Below are 24,648 nucleotides of genomic sequence, written 5' to 3' on the forward strand. Positions count from 1 at the left end.
TCTAGTTGTGGTGCTTGAGAGCTTTTCTCTAGTTGTGTCAAGTGGGGGCTACTCTCTAGTTACGATGTGCAGATTTCTCATTGTGGTGGCTTCTCTTGTTGGGGAGCATGGGTTCTAGGAACACGGGCTTCAACAGCTGCAGGGCACGGGCTTAGTTGCTCGGAGGCATGTGGGGTCTTCCCAGACCAGTGGTGGAACCCGTGTCTCCTGGATTGGTAGGAGGACTCTTAACCACTAGATCATCAAAGAAGCCTGATAGAGAGTATTTTTAAATGTTTATCTTCTATCCTGCTCCTCACGGGCAACCAGAAAAGTGACCCCAGTTCCAGTCTTTTCTGCCCTCTGAACTTCCTTGCAAGAAGCTGCTATGTTAGCTTTTTAGGGCCACTATAACAAATTAGCATGAACCTGTGGCTTGCATGTGAGCGAGCTAAGTCATTTCAGTCATGTCTGACTCTTTGCAACCCCATTGCTGTAACCCACCAGGCTCCTCTGTCCATGGGATTCTCCAGGCAAGAATACTGGAGTGGGTTGCCATGCCCTGCCCCAGGGGATCTTCCCAACCTAGGGATCGAACCCATGTCACTTGCTGCATTGGCAAGAGGGTTCTTTACCACTACTACCACCTGGGGCCAGTTGTCCAAAGTGGCTTTCCCCAGGTGTTAGCAGGGTGAGGCTCCATTCTGGAGCCTCTAGAAAGGGCTCTATTTCCTTGCTTATCCAGCTTTAAGAGGTGTCTGCATTCTTTGGCCTTTGTACTCCTTAATCCATCTCCAGAGCAGCAATAGTCAAGTGACTTCCCCTCCTGCCTCACTCTCCCCATTTTAATTTGTGATTGCATTAGGCCCACCAAATAGTTTGGGATCACCACCCGTTTTAAGGTTAGCTGATTAGCAACCTTCATTCAACTCTGCCAAGGAGAAGGCAATGGCACTCCACTCCAGTACTCTTGCCTGGAAAATCCCATGGACAGAGGAGCCTGGTAGGCTGCAGTCCATGGGGTCGGCTAAGAGTCGGACACGACTGAGCGACTTCCCTTTCACTTTTCACTTTCATGCATTGGAGAAGGAAATGGCAACCCATTCCAGTATTCTTGCCTGGAGAATCCCAGGGACGGGGGTGCCTGGTGGGCTGCCGTCTATGGGGTTGCACAGAGTCGGACACAACTGAAGCGACTTAGCAGCAGCAGCAGCAGCAGCAAGGGACTTAGTCATAGGTTCTAGAGATTAAGGTGGGAACAGTTTGGGGATTAAGCAGGTATTAGTCTGTCTACCACAGCTATAATGAACCTGGAATCAAAAACCCAGTTCTACCCAGGTAGCCCTGCAAACTGGTTCATTTCTCATTGTGCTCATCTCTTCTGAAAAAATAGCTTCACAGCTATCTCATGAACGGTAGGGAAGGTTAAATTAGACAATATGTGCAAAACCAGCTAAGCACAGAGCCTGGTTTGTTCATTTCCATCTTCCCTTACCTTCCTCTCAAAAGTCAGCATCCTAGCGGGGTGGAGAAGGATTTTGGACCCAGGTCCATTATGGCTTCACAGGTTTGTTCCTTGCCTTACACTGCACTTCTTCTACAAGAAAAGTCCCACTAGTAGGGAACACTGAGCTATGGATGATTTTACATACATAATTTTATCCTTCATGACTAAGATAAGCACTTCAAGATTTCACTCTGATAATGATAAGAGATTTATGCTGATCTGGCATAAAGTCTGAATATTCAAAGGCAGCAGTCGTCAACCTTTTTGTCACCAGGGAACCACTTTTACGGAAGACAGTTTTCCCACAGATCAGGGAGGGGCATGGTTTTGGATGATTCATTACAAGTCCATGACATTTATGGTGCACTTTATTTCTAGTATTATTACATCAGCTCCACCTCAGATCATCAGGCAGTAGATCCCAGAGGTTCAGAACCCCTGTTTAAAGGGATAGCCAGGATTTGTCAGCAAATTTTAATTCCAGTGTTGAGCAATCCTCAGTGTGGATCCTGTCAGCAGTTTGGAACTTCCCAAGAACCAGACAATAGTCTCTTTGAATGACACACAAATAAACAGCAAAGTACTGCATTTTCCAAAACTCAGCTGTTCCTCTAATTACACAGTAGGAACACTATCTTCAGGACCCTTTTTAAAAAGATACAAAATAAGATAGTGATGCAGCCTGAAAGGTCACAAAAGGTAAGAGCAATCCAAGCTCCTTGGCTTAGTAAGGGTAAGTGTAGCAACCTCTAACTGATCAGTCAATTAATTAGTCAAGGGTCATAGATGTGCCTGGAGAGCGTCTTATCACCTCCTATGTAAAAGTCATACAAATCCACCTGCTGAATCAGCATCCTCTCAAGTACATAATGACTTTGCTTTCAGGTGCCCACATCCTTCTCCCACATTCTGTCATGAGAAAAGGAGAAGGAACAAGAAAACCATCCCCTAATGATGACAACCTAGTTCCTCTCATTCTCTTGGCAGTGGTAACAGTGTGAGGGATCCGGAGCATCAGTGTCTCATCGGGGAGTAATTAAGTAATTAGAAAGAGGAAATAATTGATTGTGTGCTACAGAGATGTCAACAAACCCACATTTCAAAACAACTCATTATCTACATAACCTTGACATCTTCTAACTTAAAAATAATCAGATTGTTTACATTGACTAAAATTTATCTTAAAATATTTAAATAGGATTTCTTACCAATAAGAGCATTGGGGGTGGGATGGGGGGCGGGATATGTGTGTTACGGGAGAAGAATGAAAAAGGGAAGGAAACTCATTCTACTTTTTTCCTCCTAAAGAGCAACGAGGAGAAAAGTGTTTCTGGGAAATACCAAGGAAACCTGATGTTGCAAGCGAACTGTCTTCCAAGTGACTTCACACTTTACAAAACGTGCACTTCACTTCTCATATCTACCTGTGTGGTGGCTGTCACTTCCACTTTCTATTAAGGAAGATGATTCAGTGGTCATTGGACTATGGATCCTTTGAACATCCTGTTGAGGAGGGGAACTCGCTATGACATCGTCCAGAGAATGTCATTCAGTGAGGTGTCCTCTCCTGAGGATTTTTCTCAGCCAGCATGTGTTCAGTTGTGTTCTCAGAATCTAGCGTTCTCCCCTAGATCCTCCAAAAGGTCTCACCCTGCTGACTCCTTGATATCAGCCCAGTAGGACTCTGACCTCTAGGACTAAGAGAGAGTCCCTCTGTGTTGTTTAACATCACTACATCTGGAAGTGATGTGCCGCTGTAAAAACACAGAAGTGGCTTTGGAATTGGGCAATGGGCAGAAGCTAAGAAGAATTTTGAGGAGGATGATAGGAAAAACATAGATTGGACTTTGCTGGTGGTTCAGTGGTTAAGACTCCAAGTCTCCACTGCAGGGTGGCATGGGTTCCAGCCCTGCTAGGGGAACTAAGATCCCACATGCTCAGTGGTGCAGCCAAAATAAGTGAATAAATAAATAAATAAAGTAGTTTTAAAATGAAGTATCAATAATTTGTTCCTCTAAAAAAAATTGATCGCCTTGAATAGATGGCAAGGAGAAATATGAATATCAACAATTCCACTAGTGAGAACTCAGAAAGAATATATATTGATACAATTATCTTAGAGAACACTTACTTTGTCCCAAATAAACTGTAAGTAGAAATACAAACATCAAGGGCACTGCTGCTAGGGCTCAGGTGAAATGAGGAACCTGTTACTGGAAACGGGAGAAAATGGATCTTAATCATATAGCTACACAAAGTTTAGTCACAGCATGTCTTGCAGTTATGTGGAAAGTAGATTTCGTAAACAGTGAATTTGGCTATTTAGCTGGGGAGATTTTTAAGCAAAGTGTTGAAAGGACAGACTGGTCTCTTCTTGCTGCTTATATGAAAGTGTGAGAGGAAAGATACAGATTAAGGGAAAACTGTTAAGCATTGTACAAAGGACATAGGAATTAATTTGGGGAAAATTCTCAGCCTAATCCAGATTGCAAGAGACCCTAAAACTAGAAGATTCACTGACAGGAAAGAGTGCTCCGAAGGGAAAGTCAAGGATGTGGCTGGACAATTTTTGCTAGTGCCTGGGAAGAATCAGGGCTTCCCTGCACGCAGGAGATGTGGGTTCCATCCCTGGGTCGGGAAGATCCCCTGGAGAAGGGCTCAGTAACTCACTCCAGTATTTTTGCCTGGAGAATCCCATGGACAGAGAAGCCTGGTGGGCTACAGTCCGTAGGGTCACAGATAATCAAACACAACTGAAGCGACTTAGCACGAACACAGGGGAAGAGTCAAAGGTTGACATGTTCAGTCATACACGTTCATTCATATATAATTAGTCAGTCATCGAAAATGTTAGGAACGTGACTCATGTTTGCCCTCAGGCATCTCAGAAGAAGCCAGGAATATAAACGGGGTTACCCAGAGAATATCTGTGGAAAAGCCTCTTGTCTGATGGAGTAAATCGCTACGACATACATGGGAGACCCACAAGGTTCTTGGGAATTTTTGTCCTAGCACAGATCATACCCAGAGGCCCACACCTGATTTAGATGATTGAAATAATGAAACTTGGGACTTCTAAGCTGATGAAATTTAGATGAGATTTTGAGCTTTGATTTGATGCTGTAATTGGTAGAGAATTTTATGGATGTTGTGATAGGGTGGTTATATTTTGCATGTAAAATGGGCATAGATCTCTGGAGGTCAGAGGGAGCACTGTGATAGGAAAAATAGCGTCCCCCAAAGATGTCCATGTGTTAATTCCTAAAACCAAAGATGTCCATGTCTTAATCCTTAATCCCTAACCTCAGTATGTTATCTAACATGGCAAAAAGGACTTTGCCCATGTAACTGAATTAAGGACTTTCAGATGGGAAGATTATCCTGGGTGGTTCAATATAGTCACAAAGGTTCTCAGAAGAAAGGAGTGTCAGAATAGGAAAAAAGAGATTTGAGTTCTGGTGGCCTATAGAAGCTAGAAGAAGGAAGGAGATGGATTCTCTTGTCGATCCACCATAAGGAATGCGGCCTACCAACACCTTGACTGGTCAGTAACACCCATTTTCAGACTTCTCATATTCCGAACTGTAAGATTAAAAAATCTGTGTTACACATGTAAAGATCCTGCATGTTGCAACTAAGACCTGGCGTAATCAGATAAATAAATATTTTAAAAATCTGTTACTGCCCTCTCCCCAAGACGTTTTCTATAAACACTTTCCCCTATTGATTATAAAGCTTTTAATACGGTTTTATGTGTCCTCTTCAGGAAACATGATATTTAGTGCCACTTTTATCTCATTTACAACAATTTAACAATTTTATATTTATTTTATATTTTTTGGTAGGACTGATTTTTGTCCTTTTTACAGGGGATGGGGAAGTAGAGAAAGAACAACAGAGATGTGTTTGTTTTCAACTCTGTCTTGCTACACAGACTCTGAATTTATATGATGTTGTCTTCTAAAATACATTGGAAAGTATCTGTATTTAAGTCTGTTATTAGTAGACAGTGATTTTTTTAAAAATGTAGCTAATTATTGGACAAAAACACATATCACATATTATTAATGATGTTCTGGAAATGAACTGGATTTCCTAGCACCACTCAAATCATATCTTCTAAGTTAGAATCCTACCACTACCACTGATCCAGAATGCTGGTTCTTTGAAAAAGAAAAAATGATTAAAAACATTTTAAAATAATTTTTCAAAGTTTTATTTAAATGTATTGCTTATTTTGTATTATGAAAGAAAGGCATATGTATTTTGACAATTTGAAAATATACGCATAAAATAGGAGATAAAAAATCATCCCACAAAAAGAAATCACCTAGATATAAGCAGTGTTAGAAATCTGGGTTTAGGTTCTTGTTAATGATGAAGTAGGACTTCTTAGGTGGCTCAGTGGTAAAGAACCTGCCTGCCAATGCAGGAGATATGAGTTCAATCCCTGGATCAGGAAGATCCACTGAAGAAGGAATGGCAACCCTCTCCAGTATTCTTGTCTGGGAAATTCCATGGACAGAGAGAAGCCCGGTGGGTCACAAAGAGTCAGACACAGCAAGAATGGTGAAGTAGCTTAAAATAACCTAACATTTTCACAGATAATAAAATACAAAACAAACAAACAAAAAAAAAATGTTTTAAATGCGCTAATGAACAAGCAAAAGAAGGAAGACGCTGAAGGGAAGTGACCCCTTAAAGAACAGACTCATAATGAATTAGGTCCAGGGTACACAGCATTTCCTCTGATACATCTGCAAGAGGGAGAGACAGCTGAAACTCAAGCAAAATGCTACAATATTACTGATCGAGGTGTCAGAGCTTGGGGTTGGAAGTGGGTGTAAATCCAGAAGAGAAACCTAGAAAAATATGCATATAATCACCCCTCAAATTGTTGGCCAAACTCAGAAGTATGGATCTGTGGAGGAGATTTCAAAGAGCCCTTTGGAAGGAATCAGTTGGAAGATTCAAAGAACTGAGCCGAGATTTCAGGTGCTGGCCACTGCTGGGGAGACAAGAGTTTAGGGTTTGAATCCTATCAAAGAAAAGATGCTTAGAAAATACCCTGAGATTTCCATGTGTGTGTTAGTCACTCAGTCATGTCCGACTCTTTGCGACCCCATGGACTGTAGCCCACCAGGCTCCTCTGTCCATTGGATTTCCCTGGCAATCCCATTGGAAGTGGATTTCCCAGTATATGGAGCTTTTCATAGACTTTATAAAAAAATAAAGCTAAGCTTCCCCAAGTTCAAGAGAAATACATCTGCACTCTAAAACAAAATTCAACACTCTTCAAGGGAAGATAAACATTCAGAATCTAGAAAGCTGGGTTTATAAACCAACACACTGGCCACATCTGATACAGGTGAAGATATAGAGCAACTGGAACTCTTGTATAGTATGTACTGGTGGAAGTGTTACAAACAGTATACTTTGGAAAAGTGGCATTTTCCAAGATAGTTATAAGTCTTTACCCCATGACCCATCGATCTTCTCAAAGGTTTCAGGATTTTAACCCAAGAAATAACTAAATACATGCCCACAGAGTCTTATAAAAGAATGTTTGTACGTGCATGCTCAGTCACTTCAGTGGTATCCAACTCTTTTGTGACCCCATGGACTATAGCCTGCCAAGCTCCTCTGTCTGAGATTTCCCAGGCAAGAATACTGGACTGGTTGCCATTTCCTTCTCCAGGAGGTCTTCCCCATCCAAAGATCAAACCTGAGTCTCCTGCTTAGCAGGCAGACTCTTTACCAGTGAGCTGCCTGGAAAGCCCCTTCCCATACATAGAAAAGAACTAAAATCATTAACTTGAGATGTCTATTTTTTTGTGATTAGCAGTAACCCTTTGATGTACATGGATTTTTTTTCCCCCCAGCAAAAACATGGTTCAATGACGTCCAGCCAAAGACCACTGGGAACAGTGGTCTGACTCCTCCCTTGCCTTTTCGGAACAGTTCCTTAGAGCTATGTGAAAGGCTGTCTGTTGGGCTATATAGTTTTCAAAAGGTTCCAGATACAATATAACTCATAACTTTAGGTTGTGCACTTCTCTTCAGTTGACAATAGCTATGGCACTTCACTCTTCTGCTGAGCAAAAATGAAGCCATTACTACTCAAACATTTGATTAAGTGATCAAAGAAAGCCACTCCATGACTATTACAAAGTCAAAAATGAGATCAATCCATAATCACATCTAAATATTGACAGAAATCACTGTCTAAATCAATAAAATGACCACATATCCCCCAAACATTACTAATTCTAGTGTCTGTTGCTTTTTCACTAATTACTGATTCAGCCTTAATGCATTCCTTTTGCCTCATCAAGGAGACTTATCAAGGTGTCCAATCACAGACTAGCCTCGACCATCTGAGAGTATCTTACCAACAGAGCATAGCCTCGACCATCTGAGAGTATCTTACCAACAGAGCAAAACCTTGCTTCCTTGAACTGTCCCCAAAATCACATAACACAACCCAAATCCCATAAATAGGTCCTTTCTAACACTCTTAGCCAGAACGAATGGTGTGTGTTCTTTCTCATAGCGATAAGCAATAATTCAACTCATTCCACTAAAGATGTGTTCCCAGTGGTCTTTGGCTGGATGTCATTGAATCATGTACATGAACATATTCTGTTTTGTAAGTTTGTTCACTTACTGTATCTTGAATGTAGATTTCTATGTCTTCATCATGGCTACATAAGTTTCTATGACTCCAATATGCAATAATTTTTTAAACTAAAACAGTATTTTTTGGAAAACAGTTTTTTTCTAATGCCTCACTGTTATAAGAAGCCCTAATGAGCACTGTGCTAATTAAATCTTTAAGGACCTTCATGATTACTTCACCAGGAGAAATTCCTTTAAATAAAATTACTGGAATTATTGCCTCAAGAGATATGAAACATAATATTACGTTGCACTCTCACCTGAATATAAAACCTTAGGAGCTACTACTGTAGGACAGACAGTGTTTAAATCCACTTCAAACAGGCTAGATGTCCATCAACTCTCAGTTTCACTCATCAATTCTGTGTTGTGCTGTGTGCCGTGCTTAGTCGCTCAGTTGTGTCCGACTCTTTGCAACAATCCCCATGGACTGTAGTCCACCAGCTCCTCTGTCCATGGGGATTCTCCAGGCAAGAATACTGGAGTGAGTTGCCATGCTCTCCTCAACAGGATCTTCCCAACACAGGGATCAAACTCAGGTCTCCCACATCGCAGGAGGATTCTCTGTCTTATCAACTCTGATGGTCCTTTGTCCTCAACAAACTAGACTTCTCATCAGCTTCTGACACAGATAACTCCCTTACCTGTTTAAACATCTTTCTATCTCGTTTCCAGGATGCCACATTCACTTGGTTTTCTTCCCATGCCATTGGCCACTCCTTCTCAGTCTTCTTTGGTGATCTTCTGCCTGGCTCTTCAATAAGAAGAATGCCCTGGGACCCCTGCTTCTTCATCATTCTTCCACAAGGTGACCAATCTTACTCATGACTTTATGTTCCATTTTCATATTTGTGACTTTTATAATTAAATATCCTCCCTGGACCTTGCCACCAAGCACCAGAAACAGACTTCTCTACTGATCTAATATGTCCCCAACAAAATCATTGATCTCCCCAACTTCCCCACCTGACCGAGATCCACCCAGATGATCAGACAAAAAACAAGGGAGAGGAAAAAAAGCTACAAAGAACCTAGTGGTATGAAAAAGTGACACAACAAGAAAATAGATTTCAAAGTGAGTGCTTGTATGTTCCATTCTCCTTCCCCTTTTCAAATCAGATAACCAAGTGACGCACTTCTGGGTTTTGTTGTTGTTAATATGCTGTTCTTTCTCTTCTAATAAAAATAACAGAATAAGTGTATAAAATACACACTACAAGCTCACTGCTGTGCTTAGTCGTTCAGTCGTGTGGGACTCTGCACACTCTTTGTGGGACCCATGTACTGCAGACCACCAGGTTCCTCTGTCCACGGGATTCTCCAGGCAAGAATACTGGAGTGGGTTGCTATGCCCTCCTTCAGGGGACCATTCCCAACCCAGGGATTGAACCCAGGTCTCCCCAAACGCAGGCGTATTCTTTACAGTCTGAGCCGCCAGGGAAGCCCAAGAAACCAAAGTGGGTAGCCTATCCCTTCTCCTGGGGATCTTCCCCAACCAGGAATCGAACCCGAGTCTCCTGCACTGCAGGTAGATTCCTTACCAGCTGAGATACCAGGGAAGCCCCTGCAAGCTCACTGAGTACCCACAAAAATAGGGGTTACTATTTTTTTTTTTCCAGATGCCGGCCAGTGGTAAACTGAGACCCAGAGAGGCAGCCAGAGTACTGCTCATACCATACACTGGGATTTTCCTAAAACATTTCACTTTTAACAAAATGAAATGAAACAGAATTCCCCTCCTGGGATACCTCGCAGGCTAGGCCATAAAGCATCAACTCACTGCAGCAAGGCACCAAAACGTGTCTGGAAACATGCGTGACACCTAGTGTGTAATACCGCAAACCCAGGGCTGACTACAACCGAGCCTGGAGCAGCGAATCGAATTCGAATTCGGTGCCCACGCTGTAAAAAGGTCTGCGCGTGCCTGAGAGAAAGGCAGGGGAAGCTTTGTGTTAACACCCGACCCCCAGAGACGCCGGCGTGCCCCCAAGTTGTGAGCCCGCGCGCCGGGATGGTGGAGGGCGGTCTGGGCCCAGGACGCATGCGTGGCCCGGGCTGGCGCGGGGTCGTCGGGGCGCTTACCTGGTGCGCCGCGCATTCAGGCACAAGACCAGCAGCAGCAGGGCCGCGGCGAGGGCCAGGCCCGGGTAGCCGAGCGACCGCGTCAGCCACGGCTCCGGCCAGAAGCCGCCCATGCCCGCGCTCATGTCTTCCGCTGTCCCGACTGCGCGCAGATCAGGGTAGCCGGGGTCTCTTTCCGAGCGGCGCGGCTCCGCGACTCTGCAAGGGCCCAGGAGGCTGACCAGGCCGTGGCGCCGCCTGGATGTCACCGAGGGCCGAGTCTCAAAGTTCCCGGACTCCCCTCCCCCGGCACCGTCCCCCCCCCACCACGCGCACCGCCCCCTTGGCCACCGCTTCCCGCTTGGCGCTTCTGGAACGCGGCGCGGCTCCCCCCACCCCACCCCCACTCCCACCCCTCTGTCCCCGCCCGGGGGTAGGAAGGAAAAAGGGCTAGAGACGAGGGGGAAGGGGCTAGGATTTCCCCGGCTGGAGCCGCTAATGGCCGGAGAGAAGGGGATTTCAGTTCTGAGCTGGAAGTGAGTCGGTTGCGTCCTGCATCCCTTAGCCCGCGCCCCCGGCCGGAGGGACCGCACTGGCCCTCGAGGAGATTTGGGACTGTGCCCGCTGTGCTTGGGCCCCCGCGACCACATAGAAATCCCACGCCTCCCCGCCCTGTCCATCCGGCGGGGTGCCTGCGGGCTGCGCTGCCCTCCGCCCGCCTGGTCCACGCCGCGCTCCTCGGCTCCCTCCCGCGCTTGCTGGGCACCCAGGCCAGTCCCAGGGGCCCGAAAGCCAGGGACCCGGATGGGACCCTCCAGAAGCCCTGATGGGGCAGGCCTGCCAGAAGACAGAAGACACGTGAAAGGAGCTGTTAAAAAAGGACGCTAAGGTACTAACTACAGCAGAAGTGGTATAAGCTCCCACAAGTTGTCCTTAGGATAAGGGAGAAACTTTTGAAAAGATCTTTTCCTTAGTAATGATCATTCGCATTGCTTGACACATGTGTATTTACCCTCCACACCAAACTTGGAGCAGTACTTTTTGTGTGTTAGAGAACATACAGGGCTTCCCAGGTGGCTTAGTGGTAAAGAATCTGCCTGACCATGCAGGAGCCTCAGGAGACTTGGGTTCTATCCCTGTGTCCGGAAGATCCCCTGGAGTAGGAAATGGCAACCCACTCCAGTATTCTTGCCTGGCGAATCCCATGAGCAGAGGAACCTGGTGGGCTATAGGCCATGGGGTCGCAAAGACTCTCACGTGACTGAGCAGGTATGCAAGAGAAAATATAATGAGGCTCAAGTTAAGGGCTTCCCTGGGGCTCAAACTGCAAAGAGTCTGCCTGCAATACCAGAGACCCCAGTCGGATCCCTGGGTTCTGAAGATCCCCTGGAGAAGAAAATGGCGACCCACTCCGGTATCTTTGCCAGGAGAATCCCATGCACAGAGGATCCTGGTGGCCTACAGTCCATGGGGTCACAAAGAGTCGGACAGGACTGAGTGACGAGTGACTAACACTTTAACTTTCACCTGAAGTAACTTACCTCTGGCCACCCAGTTAAGTAATCAATAACCATTCTAACCAGGACTATTCCAGTGCCAACATGCTCTTTCCTTTAGGTAAGATTTTTATTTCACTGTTCTCCAGACTATTACAGTGGCCTCAAAACTGGTCTCCATACCTCTGACCTTTGAGTTTTCCAGCCTGTCTCCCAGTTGCCACATCCCTACAACACAGACTTATCCAGCTTTGATCCTGGTCAAAACTCTCACTGGTTGCTTTTGTGATAAAGTCGTTAATCTTGGACCTGAAATGAGAAGCTCTCCACAATCTGCCTCCATCCGTGGCTAGGACAGGTCCGTATGCTGGAACGCTTGAGCCACTGTGTCCCTCACAATCGGTCCATTCACACCTTTGTTTATGACGTTCGCAACCTGAAAAAGTTTCCTCTCTCCCCTAAATTCTATTATACCTACCTGTCAAGACCCAGCCCAAATACCACTTCCTGGTAGCAATTACTACTAAGTCTTATAATTAATCTTTCCGTCTTCCAGACTGTTAACACTCTCTGCTTTTCATTCCAGGAATCAAACCCGAGTCTTCCTGTGTCTCCTGCATTGTCAGGCAGATTCTTTACCACTGAGCCACGAGGGAAACCCTATATGTTCTCTAACACAATGCTGAAAATTGTGTTCCAGGTTTGGTGTGGAAAGTAAATACACATGCGTGAATTTTCACATTTCACATTTTCCCAAGGCGAGTTAGTTCTGTCTCACCTGCTATAGAAGGTGAGAAGCCGCTCTTAGACAACCTTGTCTTCACCTACACTCTGCCCCTTACCGCCCTGGTCCCCGACCCTGGACTTGAGATAATGTATTGGGTTGGCCAAAAGTTTTCTTCAGTTTTTATGTAAAAATGAAATAAACATTTTTCATTTTCGCCAAGAACTTTACTGAACAGTGTATTCACTGTTTTGTTCCACTACCTTCTGCCGTTTTTCAGCAACTTTGTAATTCCATCTTCCCAAAACCTTTTATCTTTTTGAGCAAAGAACTGTTCCAGGTGCCTTTTACAGTCTTCCAGAGAATGGAAATTTTTTTCCACTAAGAGAATTTTGTAAAGACTGAAATAAATGTAAAACTGAAGGTACCATGTGTGGTGAATGCATTGGATGAATCAGAGCTTCCCAGCTAAGCTTTAACAGTTTTTGCCTGGTCATCGAAGAAACACACATGGTCTTGTGGTATTCTGATGGAAGATTATGTGTTTTCTGTCAATTAATTCCACACACTTTTCTTCGATGCTACTTTCAGTTTGGTCTAATTGGGATCAGTACTGGCTGGAATTAATCATTTGGTTTTCCAGAAAGAAAGTGAAAGTTGCTCTGTCACGTCCAACTCTTTGCTACCTTATGGACCATACAGACCGTGGAATTCTCCAGGTCAGAATACTGGAGTGGGTAGCCATTCCCTTCTCCAGAGGATCTTCCCAACCCAGGGATCAAACCCAGGTCTCCTGCATTGCGGGCAGATTCTTTACCAGCTGAGCCACAGTGAAGCCTTTGGTTTTCCAGAATATTAGAAGACTGCCTTCCAATCCCCTATATACACAATACCACCTTCTTTGGATGGAGATCAAACTTTGGTGTGGTTGGTGGTGGTTCATTTCACTTGCCCCACAATCTCTTCTGTCCTTTATTTTTGTACAGTATCCACTTTTCATCCCCTGTCACAATTTGATTTAAAAACAACATGTTTTCATTACATTTAAGTACAGAATTGCATGCAGAAATACTATCAAGAACTTTTTGGAACAGAAATTCAAAGTGATGAACCTAACGAAACTGTTGCAAATGATTTTCAGTGCTTGATCTGGATATTTTGAGTATGTCATCTATTTCCCACATGACATAAGGTTGATTATGCTCACTTAATGTCTTGATTTGATCACTATCAACTTCAACTGGTCTTCTGGAGCATGGAGCATCACCCAGCAAGAAATCTCCACTTTTGACCCATTTGATCAGTCACTGCGCTTTCTCCATACCCTTCTTCAAATAATAAAACATAATATATCAATGTTGCTTTTTTTTTCCACCTTCAATATTAAAATGGTTATACAAAAACTCACCCTTTTTTTTTAATGCAGGCTGATATTATTGTCACAATACTGTCTAACAAAATTGTTTCTAATGAAGTTAAAGACAAGAAAACACTGCTAGAGTCATCTTGCAGAAAAAAAACAAATGAACTTTTTGGCTAACCCAATAGTTGGAATGACTTTGCATGTGCCTGGCCCTTAGTTCATGGTCTAGAACTGAATTACATGTGTTGCTGTGCTTGGCCTTAAAACTGGGAATGTCTGGGCAAGCAGAACTCTAATGTTTTTTGAGCTTCTTTTTCTTGTGCTTTTATTACAGGGTTCTTCTACTGCCCCTCCTATCTCCTGTCATAGATTAAGTTTTCCAGGAAGTCAGCATACAGTGAGCCAACAGCTATCCTATCCCCTCTGAGAAAAAGCAAATAGGTTTCCATCACTACCTGGCCCACAGAGTCAGTTTACAGGATGGTATCAATGCCTCACATTTCTGTATCCACTGAAGAAAAGCCCTCTCACTAATTTTCACAAGAAGCCTCAACTTATATACTTCCCGTTTTTCATTTGACTCCTGGATGACTCTTCTGTTTGAAAAGATAGGTTAAAATGTTCAACATTAGTTTATTGAATGTTTACCATGGGCCAGGCACCATGCTAAACTTTTTATTTTATAACATTAATAACAGACAATGCCAGCAGTTAATCACAGTGTCTTAGGTAGGTGGAAGGAGGAAGACTACACTGTCAACCCACTGAATATGGCTGGCAACTGGGTCATCTCCCTGTGATATTGCTATAGTATCTTAGAATGCTTCATGGCAAGGGTTCCCAACCTCCAGGCCTTGGACTGGTACCTCCTGTTAGATCAGTGACAGTATTAAATTAGAAATAAAGTGCACAATAAATGTAATGTGCTTGAATCATCCCCAAACCATCCCCACTCCCTTCCTGGTCCATGGAAAAATTATCTTCCATGAAACCAGTCCCTCGTGCCAAAAAGGTTGACGACCACTGCTTTATGGTACACACTTAATACATTGTGAATATGTGTTTCTCTTAGGTTTGCCATTTTTGCTAAAAGGGGACTCCATACTGTAAACTGGGGCTTCTCTGGTGACTCAGACAGTAAAGAATCTGCCTGCAATGCAGGAGACCTGGGTTTGATCCCTGGATCAGGAACCTCCCCTGGAGAAGGGAATGGCAACCCGCTCTAGTATTCCTGCCTGGAGAATCCCATGGACAGAGGAACCTGACGGGCTACAGTCCATGGGGTTGCAAAGAATCAGACATGACTGAGTGACTAGCACACACATACTGTAAACTAACCTGGTTGAAATAAAATCTAAAGACCTCTTTGATTCCCCTTTTGCTTTTGTAACCCAGTGTCAACATCACTATATTCAATCCAGTTCAATTTATTTTACTTCCAAAGCATGCCTCGATTTCCATTACTTCTCTGACAGAGATGACTAGTTGACCCACCATGTCTGCCCACTCCTCCTCATAAGGGTCCTCAATTTTTAACTCAGCACATGGCTGCCCATTACAAAGACTGCTTTCTCAGCCTTCCTTGTATAAATAGTTAGATATAACCTTGTGACTGAATTCTCACCAGTATACCAAGTTTAAGGTGTTACTTCAGACAAGTGTCCTTAATAGGCATGGCCAGACCCTTTACTTCCATTCTCTTTTCTGCTATTTAGAATATAGACACTATGCCTGGAAGCCAGGCAGCCATTGGAGCATGTATAAGTATATCCCAAATATTACATTCAGTGTTTTTTATTGTTTATATGAAATTCAGATTTAATGGGATCCTTTGTGTAGAGCCAGACATCCTGGAATGTGAAGTCAAGTGGGCCTTAGAAAGCTTCACTATGAACAAAGCTAGTGGAGATGATGGAATTCCAGTTGAGCTATTTCAAATGCTGAAAGATGATGCTGTGAAAGTGCTGCACTCAATATGCCAGCAAATTTGGAAAACTCAGCAGTGGCCACAGGACTGGAAAAGGTCAGTTTTCATTCCAATCCCAAAGAAAGGCAATGCCAAAGAATGCATTGCACTCATCTCACACACTAGTAAAGTAATGCTTAAAATTCTCCAAGCTAGGCTTCAGCAATACGTGAACCGTGAACTTCCAGATGTTCAAGCTGGTTTTAGAAAAGACAGAGGAACCAGAGATCAAATTGCCAACATCTGCTGGATCATGGGAAAAGGAAGAGAGTTCCAGAAAAACATCTATTTCTGCTTTATTGACTATGCCAAAGCCTTTGACTGTGTGGATCACAATAAACTGTGGAAAATTCTGAAAGAGATGGGAGTACCAGCCCACCTGACCTGCTTCTTGAGAAACCTGTATGCAGGTCAGGAAGCAACAGTTAGAACTGGACATGGAACAACAGAATGGTTCCAAATAGGAAAAGGAGTACATCAAGGCTGCATATTGTCACCCTGCTTATTTAACATATGCAGAGTACATCATGAGAAACGCTGGGCTGGAGGCAGCACAAGCTGGAATCAAGATTGCCAGGAGAAATATCAATAACCTCAGATATGCAGATGACATCACCCTTATGGCAGAAAATGAAGAGGAACTAAAGAGCCTCTTGATGAAAGTGAAAGTGGAGAGTGAAAAAGTTGGCTTAAAGCTCAACATTCAGAAAACTAAGATCATGGCATCTGGTCCCATCACTTCATGGCAAATAGATGGGGAAACAGTGGAAACAGTGTCAGACTTTATTTTGGGGGGCTCCAAAATCACTGCAGATGGTGATTGCAGCCATGAAATTAAAAGATGCTTACTCCTTAGAAGAAAAGTTATGACCAACCTAGATAGCATATTCAAAAGCAGAGACATTACTTTGCCAACAAAGGTCCGTCTAGTCAAGGCTATGGTTTTTCCAGTGGTCATGTATGGATGTGAGAGTTGGACTGTGAAGAAAGCTGAGCACCGAAGAATTGATGCTTTTGAACTGTGGTGTTGGAGAAGACTCTTGAGAGTCCCTTGGACTGCAAGGAGATCCAACCAGTCCATTCTGAAGGAGATCAGCCCTGGGATTTCTTTGGAAGGAATGATGCTAAAGCTGAAACTCCAGTACTTTGGCCACCTCATGCTAAGAGTTGACTCATTGGAAAAGATTCTGATGCTGGGAGAGATTGGGGGCAGGAGGAGAAGGGGCTGACAGAGGATGAGATGGCTAGATGGCATCACCGACTCGATGGACATGAGTTTGAGTGAACTCTGGGAGTTGGTGATGGACAGGGAGGCCCGGCATGCTGCAATTCATGGGGTTGCAAAGAGTCGGACATGACTGAGCGACTAAACTGAACTGAACTGAACTTTGTGTGTTTTGCTACATCCGGTAACTAGCTTAATTTCAACACAGGAGATCATAAGGCATCCATATAAGGCAACAGTAAAATTCTAGTTGCCCAACATCCCCTTCAGAAATCAGCCAAAAATTTCTCCTTCAAACACTGGCTACCAATGTTAGTGTCTTATGTACATTGGCTCTGCTAATTACACCAGAATCAATAGTTAGGTCTAAAGGTCATGGGGTGGCCTTTAGATTTTGAGATACCCAGATATGGAAATGTTTTCAGAATAGAGAGCAACTAGCCTAATCATCTGTCTTCAGAAAATACTAATTATGAATCACATGGAGAGAGAAAAATACATGCAAAAACAGAAGCAGGACCAGAGGAAGTAAAGGGAGAAGATGCTAAACTGGAGTCTCTAAAGGGAGAGCCATGAAGGTCCAGATGACAGGGTGTACCCAAAGCCTTCTGCCTCCAGCCCAGCTGACCCTCATCCACCAGACGGTCTAAGCTGTCTGCCTGTTTTGCTGTCCTCTTTCTAATCTGATTAAGGCTTGAGTCTTGGCCCTGCTTCCCTTGAGGCCTTCTCTTTTACATAAAGCATGTTTGGAAGTCACCAAAACTTGAAAAAATGGCTATGTTCCTGCATTTCAACATCTGTGTCCTAATCCCCCTGCTCTGTTTTGTTTTGTTCTGTTTTTGACTGCTTGACTGTGGGACCTTAGTTCCCCAACCAGGGATTGAACCCAGGCTGTATGGGAGTAAAAGTTTGGAGTTCTAACCCCTGGAGCGCCAGGGAATCCCCAGTTCTGCTGTGACTTTGAAAATACAAATACATGGGCTTGAGACCTCCCAATCCACCCCTATGTGACTGAGACCTCCAAGTCCACCCGTATGTGGTCAATAACTTCTGTTTAGTGCACATTGTGTCCATGGCCCTATGCCCGGCCTTCTAGAGCTGTAAAAGTGGATGAGATTGTTCTTCTTTCAAAGAGCTGGACCTAAGAGGACTAGAAGGGTTGACATTGGAAGGGAGAAAGAAAGGAGGCTGGTCAACATGAGATTGTGGGGTGGGATGAGGGGATTTTAAAACATGCACCCATATGGCTGCAATCTTATGAGTTCCTGGGAAACAAATAATGTGTTGGGAAAAGGGGAGCTTGTGGGCTCCAGTTATTGGGAAACATTTGAAAGTCCCACTGTGGGAACTGTCAAGAATTCCACACATTCTCTTTTTTAAAAAATTGGGAGTCTTTTAAAAGCAGGTTTGAGTACTCAAGCCTTCAAGTTCCCGTTAACTTTTGATATAAAATGTAAATAGAGTTTGAGTCATATCTTTAAAAAGAATGACTGTAGTTACGATTCTCCCCTTCCTCATGAGCTTTGTCTTAACTAACCTTGACTTCCTGCCCCCCTGTTAGAATTATGACTGCTTTTGGGCCAGAGAGTGAAGGAGAGGAAGGGAAGAAAATAAAAGAAGAAAGGAACAAGGATTAAGAGGACCTGCCATGTGCCAGGTACTGCTTCGTGTTTTACTCACATGTTTTTCCTGGTCTTCAGAACCAGTCTCTGATGTTAGAGGCAAAAGAAAACTAGGCTTCCCAAGTGGCGCTAGTAAAAAAAACCCACCTGCTGGTGCAGGAGACATAAGAGACCTGGTCCAATCCCTGGGTCAGGAAGGTCCCCTGGAGGAGGGCATGGCACCCCACTCCAGTATTCTTGCCTGTAGAATCACATGGACAGAGGAGCCTGGTGGGTTACGGTTGATAGGGTCCCAAAGAGTCAGACACAACTGAAGCGACTTAGCATGCACACAAAAGAAAACCAAGACTCAAAAGAGTTTCAGGTTACCCGTGATTATTCAGCTTGTACTATAGAGTCATTCTTCTTCCAGAGTACCATCCTGTCTTCTTTTTTTTCTTTCATGAACCTTTCCCACCCAATCCTTCTGGCCTCCATTTTTAGGGATACTGTTTTTACCTTGAGCTGTCCATAACCATAGCACCCCACAAGGACAGTTGTTTCTCTGCTTTATACCTTGGCCTACCTCAGAGCTCTCTCACTAGCTCAGAGGCTAGTCTTGGTTTTTCCATCTGAAAAATGGCAGACTGCTTTCCCTATAAATTTATGAGAATGAAATTGTGAGCAGTAAATAAATGACAGTCAAAATGCCTGGTGCTTCTCTTTTTTTCTTTTTTTTCATATTTGAGCACCTTCTGCTCCATTGGCAGAGGGTGTAAGTAGAAATGAGCTTATCAGACAAGATCAGCCCAGCTAAGGTGTTACCTTGTTGATAATTACTTCTGCCCAATTAAAATGTAAAATGTGCCATTTCTTGTTTGCTTAAGGTGGCTATTCTGATTGTATCTGAGACAGTAATTATATATATATATATATATTCATATATTTATATATGTGTGTGTATATATATATCCTGAGACTGCTGTTAGTATTGTTTAGTTATCACATAGTAAATAGCAAGGCACTTCAGATGTTGGCCCTGGACCTGACCAAAAATACCTTAAATCACAAATGCTTCCTCTTATTCTTTCTTTAAAATTAAAAAAATTGCACTTATTTTTCCTTTAGTTTTTCTTTCTCCTAAGAAGCCAGTTTATAATGTCAACCTAGCACTCACTTTACACATACAGACATGGCAAGCAAGAATGCTTATTAAAAAAAAAAAAAAAATTGCTGTTGAATGAAGAGTGACCCAATAGTAGAGACCATTGTTAAATGTAAATCTTTTTCTTAATAAAGTACAATTTTAGGTAAGGCCTGGATGTAATTATTTTGAAGCAGCTTTAAAAATGGTGGAACAGATGGCTCTGATTATCTCCAAGAGGAAGGAAAAGATTCAAGAGTTTTGTCATTTCTTGTTTAATAGTCTTGGCATTCCTTATTCACACTTGAGTTTTGAATACTCTGGCTTATAAATTCACAATCCTGTGCTAAACCTTAGTTCATTCTCATGATCTGACCCTACTTCCCATGTCAAGGTTTGAGACTCCATCTCTGTTTCTGATTCACTGGCTTTTCCAACATTTCATTTTCTGATTAGCGTCTGAACCTAGATACCCAAAACCTCTGATTTGGGCCAGGATGATCCTTAGAGAGCCACAAAAGCCCTAGTCTGAAATAAAGTCTATCCACACCACCTCTCCACCACCACCAGGTTCTGCGGTTTCTACCTGTTACGGAAGAGATCCAGGAAGACAGACAGAGAGAGACCAGCATGGGACTTTACTAGGACAGAGTCTGAGGATAAGTGCCAGCGGATTCAAACAGACAGACAGAGGGAGAAGTTTGCTCGGGATGCAACCTTAACCAAAGACTCGGGGTTGGGGGGTGGGAGACTCATGAGGCCTCCGAGGAGATATATATTAATATATACTTATGGCTCATTCATGTTGTTTTACAGCAGAAACCAACACAACATTGTAAAGCAATTTAGTCCCCAATTAAAAATTTTTAAAAAACCAAAGACTCAGCCTACAAGGATATCTAGAGCCCACACTGCCCCTAGAATTGTCCCAAGATTAGGATGAAGATCCAGGCTTTCAGAGCTCAGTAGCAACATGCCATTGGCTATGGACTGCCCTCAGGGTGACCGAAGGCTGGTGGTGGGGCTGGGGGGCACAACCTTGGAAAGGAGCTCTCTTTAGCTGAAGGCAGTTCCTAAAGCAACTGGTGACATTCCCAGAAGCTGGGAACACAGGTCCTCCCACCCTGACAGAATCTGAGTGACACAACCTCGTGAGCACATATGCATTATTCACTAAATACACAGTGTCCAGTACATACACAGTGTCCACCATATATTCAGTGACCAGTACATATGCAGTGTCTGCTCCAGTGCCACAGAAATATAACAGGGCAGGTGACAATAGGTGGTGATGATTCCTGTATTCGTTCATTTTGGAGTTGCTCTATTTCTTACTAGCAGAACCACAGTAACACTAGCCTCTCAGCTTCTGTGATGACATAGCAATCATGTTTATTAAATGCTTCTAATGTTAAAGAAAAAAACTTTAGACTAAAGCCTGTAGACTGCAATAGGCCTCTTATCTACAGGGGATACCTTCCAGGATCCCCAGTGGACACCCAAAATGTCCAACCTTATATATGTTTCTCTTCCCCCTGACGGAGGCCAGCCTCTCCAGTTCTTCTCTCCCTCCAGGATTTTCCTCTTCAAATATCAAATACCTCCTACTTTTGTGAAGCCGAGCAGTTCAGTCCACACTATTTATTTGTGCCAACCACTCTCATGTCAAGAAGCAATAGAAAAATTTCTTCTGAACAATGAGCATATAATATTTTCCAAATACAATTATCATCATCAAAAATATCAATTAAAAAATTTTAAAGCAAATTTAACTATTCTGTCTTTCAAAAATATAAGTAAATGTCAAGGAAATTAGAGAATACTAATGTTCCTTTCCTCCCATCCTTAAAGTTACTGTGATGATAGTGACTGGTCAATCAGAGAGCCTTGTTGTTGTTCAGTCACTGAGTCGTGTCCAGCTGTTTGTGACCCCATGGACTGCAGCACCCCAGCTCCTCTGTCCTTTACTATCTCCCAGAGTTTGCCCAAATTCATGTCCATTGAGTCGGTGATACTCTCTAACCATCTCATTCTCTGCTGCTCCCTTCCTCTTTTGCCTTCAATCTTTCCCATCATCTGGGTCTTTACCAGCGAGTCGTCTCTTCGCATCAAGTGGCCAAAGTGTTGGAGTTTCAACATCAGTCCTTCCAGTGAATATTCAGATATTCACTGAATACTTGGTGGACAAGTAATAACATGAGCCCCTTCTACATTGGTAGGTGTCTCAGAGAGTCACACTTATAGACATACTGTGTCTTTTCTCTACCTGTTACTCCCCACCATTTTAATGATTCTTAATCTGGAAAGGTCCAAGGGCCAGTTTAACTTTTCAGAATTTCCTCCTTCTGCCTTCGGTATTCTAGAATCTCAAAATCCCATACTCTTTTCTCATGTCTCCGGGGTTTTTGCTTCTTCTGTATCAGTTCTTTGAACAGCCTGAAAATCTGTTCCTTACCTAGATTTCTTATCTGCCATTTCTCAGTAAGCCGCTTAGCCCTCTAGCATGTATACAAGCTCCGAGCCAAGAAAAGTGTAATACAATGCTTTAAGGTACTTTATATGCTCACACAGAAATTAAGGAATAGGTTAGAATTCTACCCACCTACTTTTCTCTGCATTTCTGCATCTGGAATCAGAACATAATTATTTGGTAAGTAGAGGTCTGAAAATGAACTAGCATAGTTCTTTGCTGGTTTTTCAAACATTATCTCATGTGACCACTGGACAATCTAGCTAGCTGAATCTTATCTTCACTTGACACACATACCTGATAACTTCTCTGCCATCAACAACCTTGACTGTCTCACCAGTGTACGCACCATTCTTGGCAGAGTATGTGCCACTTAGTAGAGTCTCAATAAATACTTGCTAAATGAATGAACATTGGAAAACTAATGTTCACAAATGAAATAGAATGAATTTTTATTGAGTACCCACAATGGGCTGATCACCAATCTAAATATTTTCATCTACATTTTATCTACACAATATTCCTATGAGGTTGACCAAGTGCAGGAGCTAGATTGTGCAAGCAAATGGATTTTCAATAAAATCTGAATTTTATTGGCACATTTGCTACTGTGTAGGGTTGCCTCACTGTATTTAATGCATTTCTAGATTATTTCTAGAAAATATATTATAAATATGTACTATGTATAATGCATATCAACTTACCATATAATTTTTCTTTTTTCTAAAAGATATTTCTAGATCTCGGGTCAATATTTACACAATATCAAAGCTTTAATTTGAGGAAAACATCATGATTACAGAACTAACTTAGAAGGAGCAAAGGGTAGGTTTAGTTGGTTGTTTCTGAGAAATTAAAAAGAGCAGACAGTAGGGGCTCTTAAGGATAGAGGCGGGGTAATTTTGTGTGTTTTATTTTTCTAAAGGAATAACCTAGAATAGATGGTTTGTAGACAGGACAAGAGTTGCTTGTCAAAATAACAGGAATGATTAACAACAGTCTCTCTTAAGGCTTAGTTAAGCTATCTGTTTTAGAAAGAAAACATCTCAACCTGTTCTTTGCCTCCTTAGAGTATTGAATTTCATTTTGCTAGCATTTATGACATGATCATTAAATAACAGTTACTGTAATGAACGGTTGAAAACCTTCTCCACAAGAATGTCAACTTCAGAAAACAGGGACTTTGACTGTCTAGTTCACAACATCCTCACACAGGGCCTTCAGTATAGTCAGTGCTTTATACATATTTGATAGATAGATAGAAAATCACTCAGTATCTATTAGTCACTTTTTATGTGTTGCTTACTGTTCTGTGTTCTTTCATGTGTATTTTCATCTGCCCTCACAACCCCACTGGGTTGGTACTTTTATAATCTCTATCTTAATATGAGAAAACAGGTACAGGAAGGTGAATAACTTTCAGGCATATAATCTCCATTCCTGCCACCATGACCATCTTGTCCGTGAACTCATGGATTGACAATAGGAATAGCTGAGAAAAGAGGCTATTTATTGAGATCTTCTGCTGAAGTTGGTCTTTGGGAAGCATTAATATGAAACACCAACAAAAAAAATGCTTTTACAGTTAATAACCATGTGGCAGGGCTTATCTACATACCTCTGCCCTAGACCTCTTGTCAACAGTCTTCCAATCGTTTTTCTTCTAACTAACTGATTGTACAAGTGAACTCTCATCTAATACCTGTCACTCAATGAAGATCTGTATTTCTGGTCATCTTTCGTTTCTGGAAGAACAAACCACCAGGTGCATTGCCTGAAGTTCTGTCCATTTGGAGGGTTTATTTTCAAACCATTTTTCAGTTGTGAAATGGGCTGTACTGTTGCAGCCATTTATTTTTAGGTGGTGTCACCATATCATGCAATACTCTTTATACAGCAGGCTGAGTTTTTTTTCTTTTTCTTTTTAAGTCATCAGACTCCAGAAAATTGTGGTAGGTTGTGAAAGGACGTAATGTAGCAGAAATCTGAGAATTGGTTCTAGAAATTAATTGTGCTTTTAAGATTTTCTTGAGCCTGATATATACATGTTACAACTGATGATGGAGTGCAGCTCTCTGCGTCCAACTTCACAGCTTGATGAGTCAGACCCAGTTCTCCATGGGCAGCTCAGGTTGCATGGTAATTTGCTGGCCGCAGTCAAATGTTTTGTTTCCATGAGACCCAGAGGCAAGACAAAAGTTTTTCAAAAGAATTGTTATAGGCAGAGAATTATGGCTTTGCTCTGAAATATTATAGGTTTTTCTGTGACTCACTTTCAGAGACCTGCCAGTGGCTCCAGAGGGCATTTCTGTTGTCCATAGACACTTCAGACACTATCGGACCTGTTGAATCAAATGAACCCAGCAGCAAAGTCACTTACATAATAACAGCCTGAAGCTGTTCAGGACTTTGTCTTGCTCTGAACCCTATCAAA

General features: G+C 42.8%; 1 protein-coding gene and 1 long non-coding RNA gene across 2 annotated transcripts in view; one reads left to right on the top strand and one right to left on the bottom strand.

Annotated features, from left to right (window-relative positions):
• The window catches only part of LOC113904213 (25-hydroxycholesterol 7-alpha-hydroxylase), a 175,782-nt gene extending 164,766 nt beyond the window's left edge, over nucleotides 1–11,016 (bottom strand). Inside the window, exon 1 of the mRNA XM_027561077.1 lies at nucleotides 10,247–11,016. Coding sequence (XP_027416878.1) covers nucleotides 10,247–10,905 — 659 coding nt within the window. The 5' untranslated portion in view covers nucleotides 10,906–11,016. The remainder of the gene's footprint in view (nucleotides 1–10,246) is intronic.
• The window catches only part of LOC113904214, a 53,340-nt gene continuing 39,601 nt past the window's right edge, over nucleotides 10,910–24,648 (top strand). Inside the window, exons 1-2 of the long non-coding RNA XR_003514447.1 lie at nucleotides 10,910–11,114; nucleotides 18,561–18,656. This is a non-coding gene — a long non-coding RNA (uncharacterized LOC113904214). The remainder of the gene's footprint in view (nucleotides 11,115–18,560; nucleotides 18,657–24,648) is intronic.

Source organism: Bos indicus x Bos taurus, chromosome 14 (assembly GCF_003369695.1).
Source record: "Bos indicus x Bos taurus breed Angus x Brahman F1 hybrid chromosome 14, Bos_hybrid_MaternalHap_v2.0, whole genome shotgun sequence".
Lineage (NCBI taxonomy): Eukaryota > Metazoa > Chordata > Mammalia > Artiodactyla > Bovidae > Bos > Bos indicus x Bos taurus.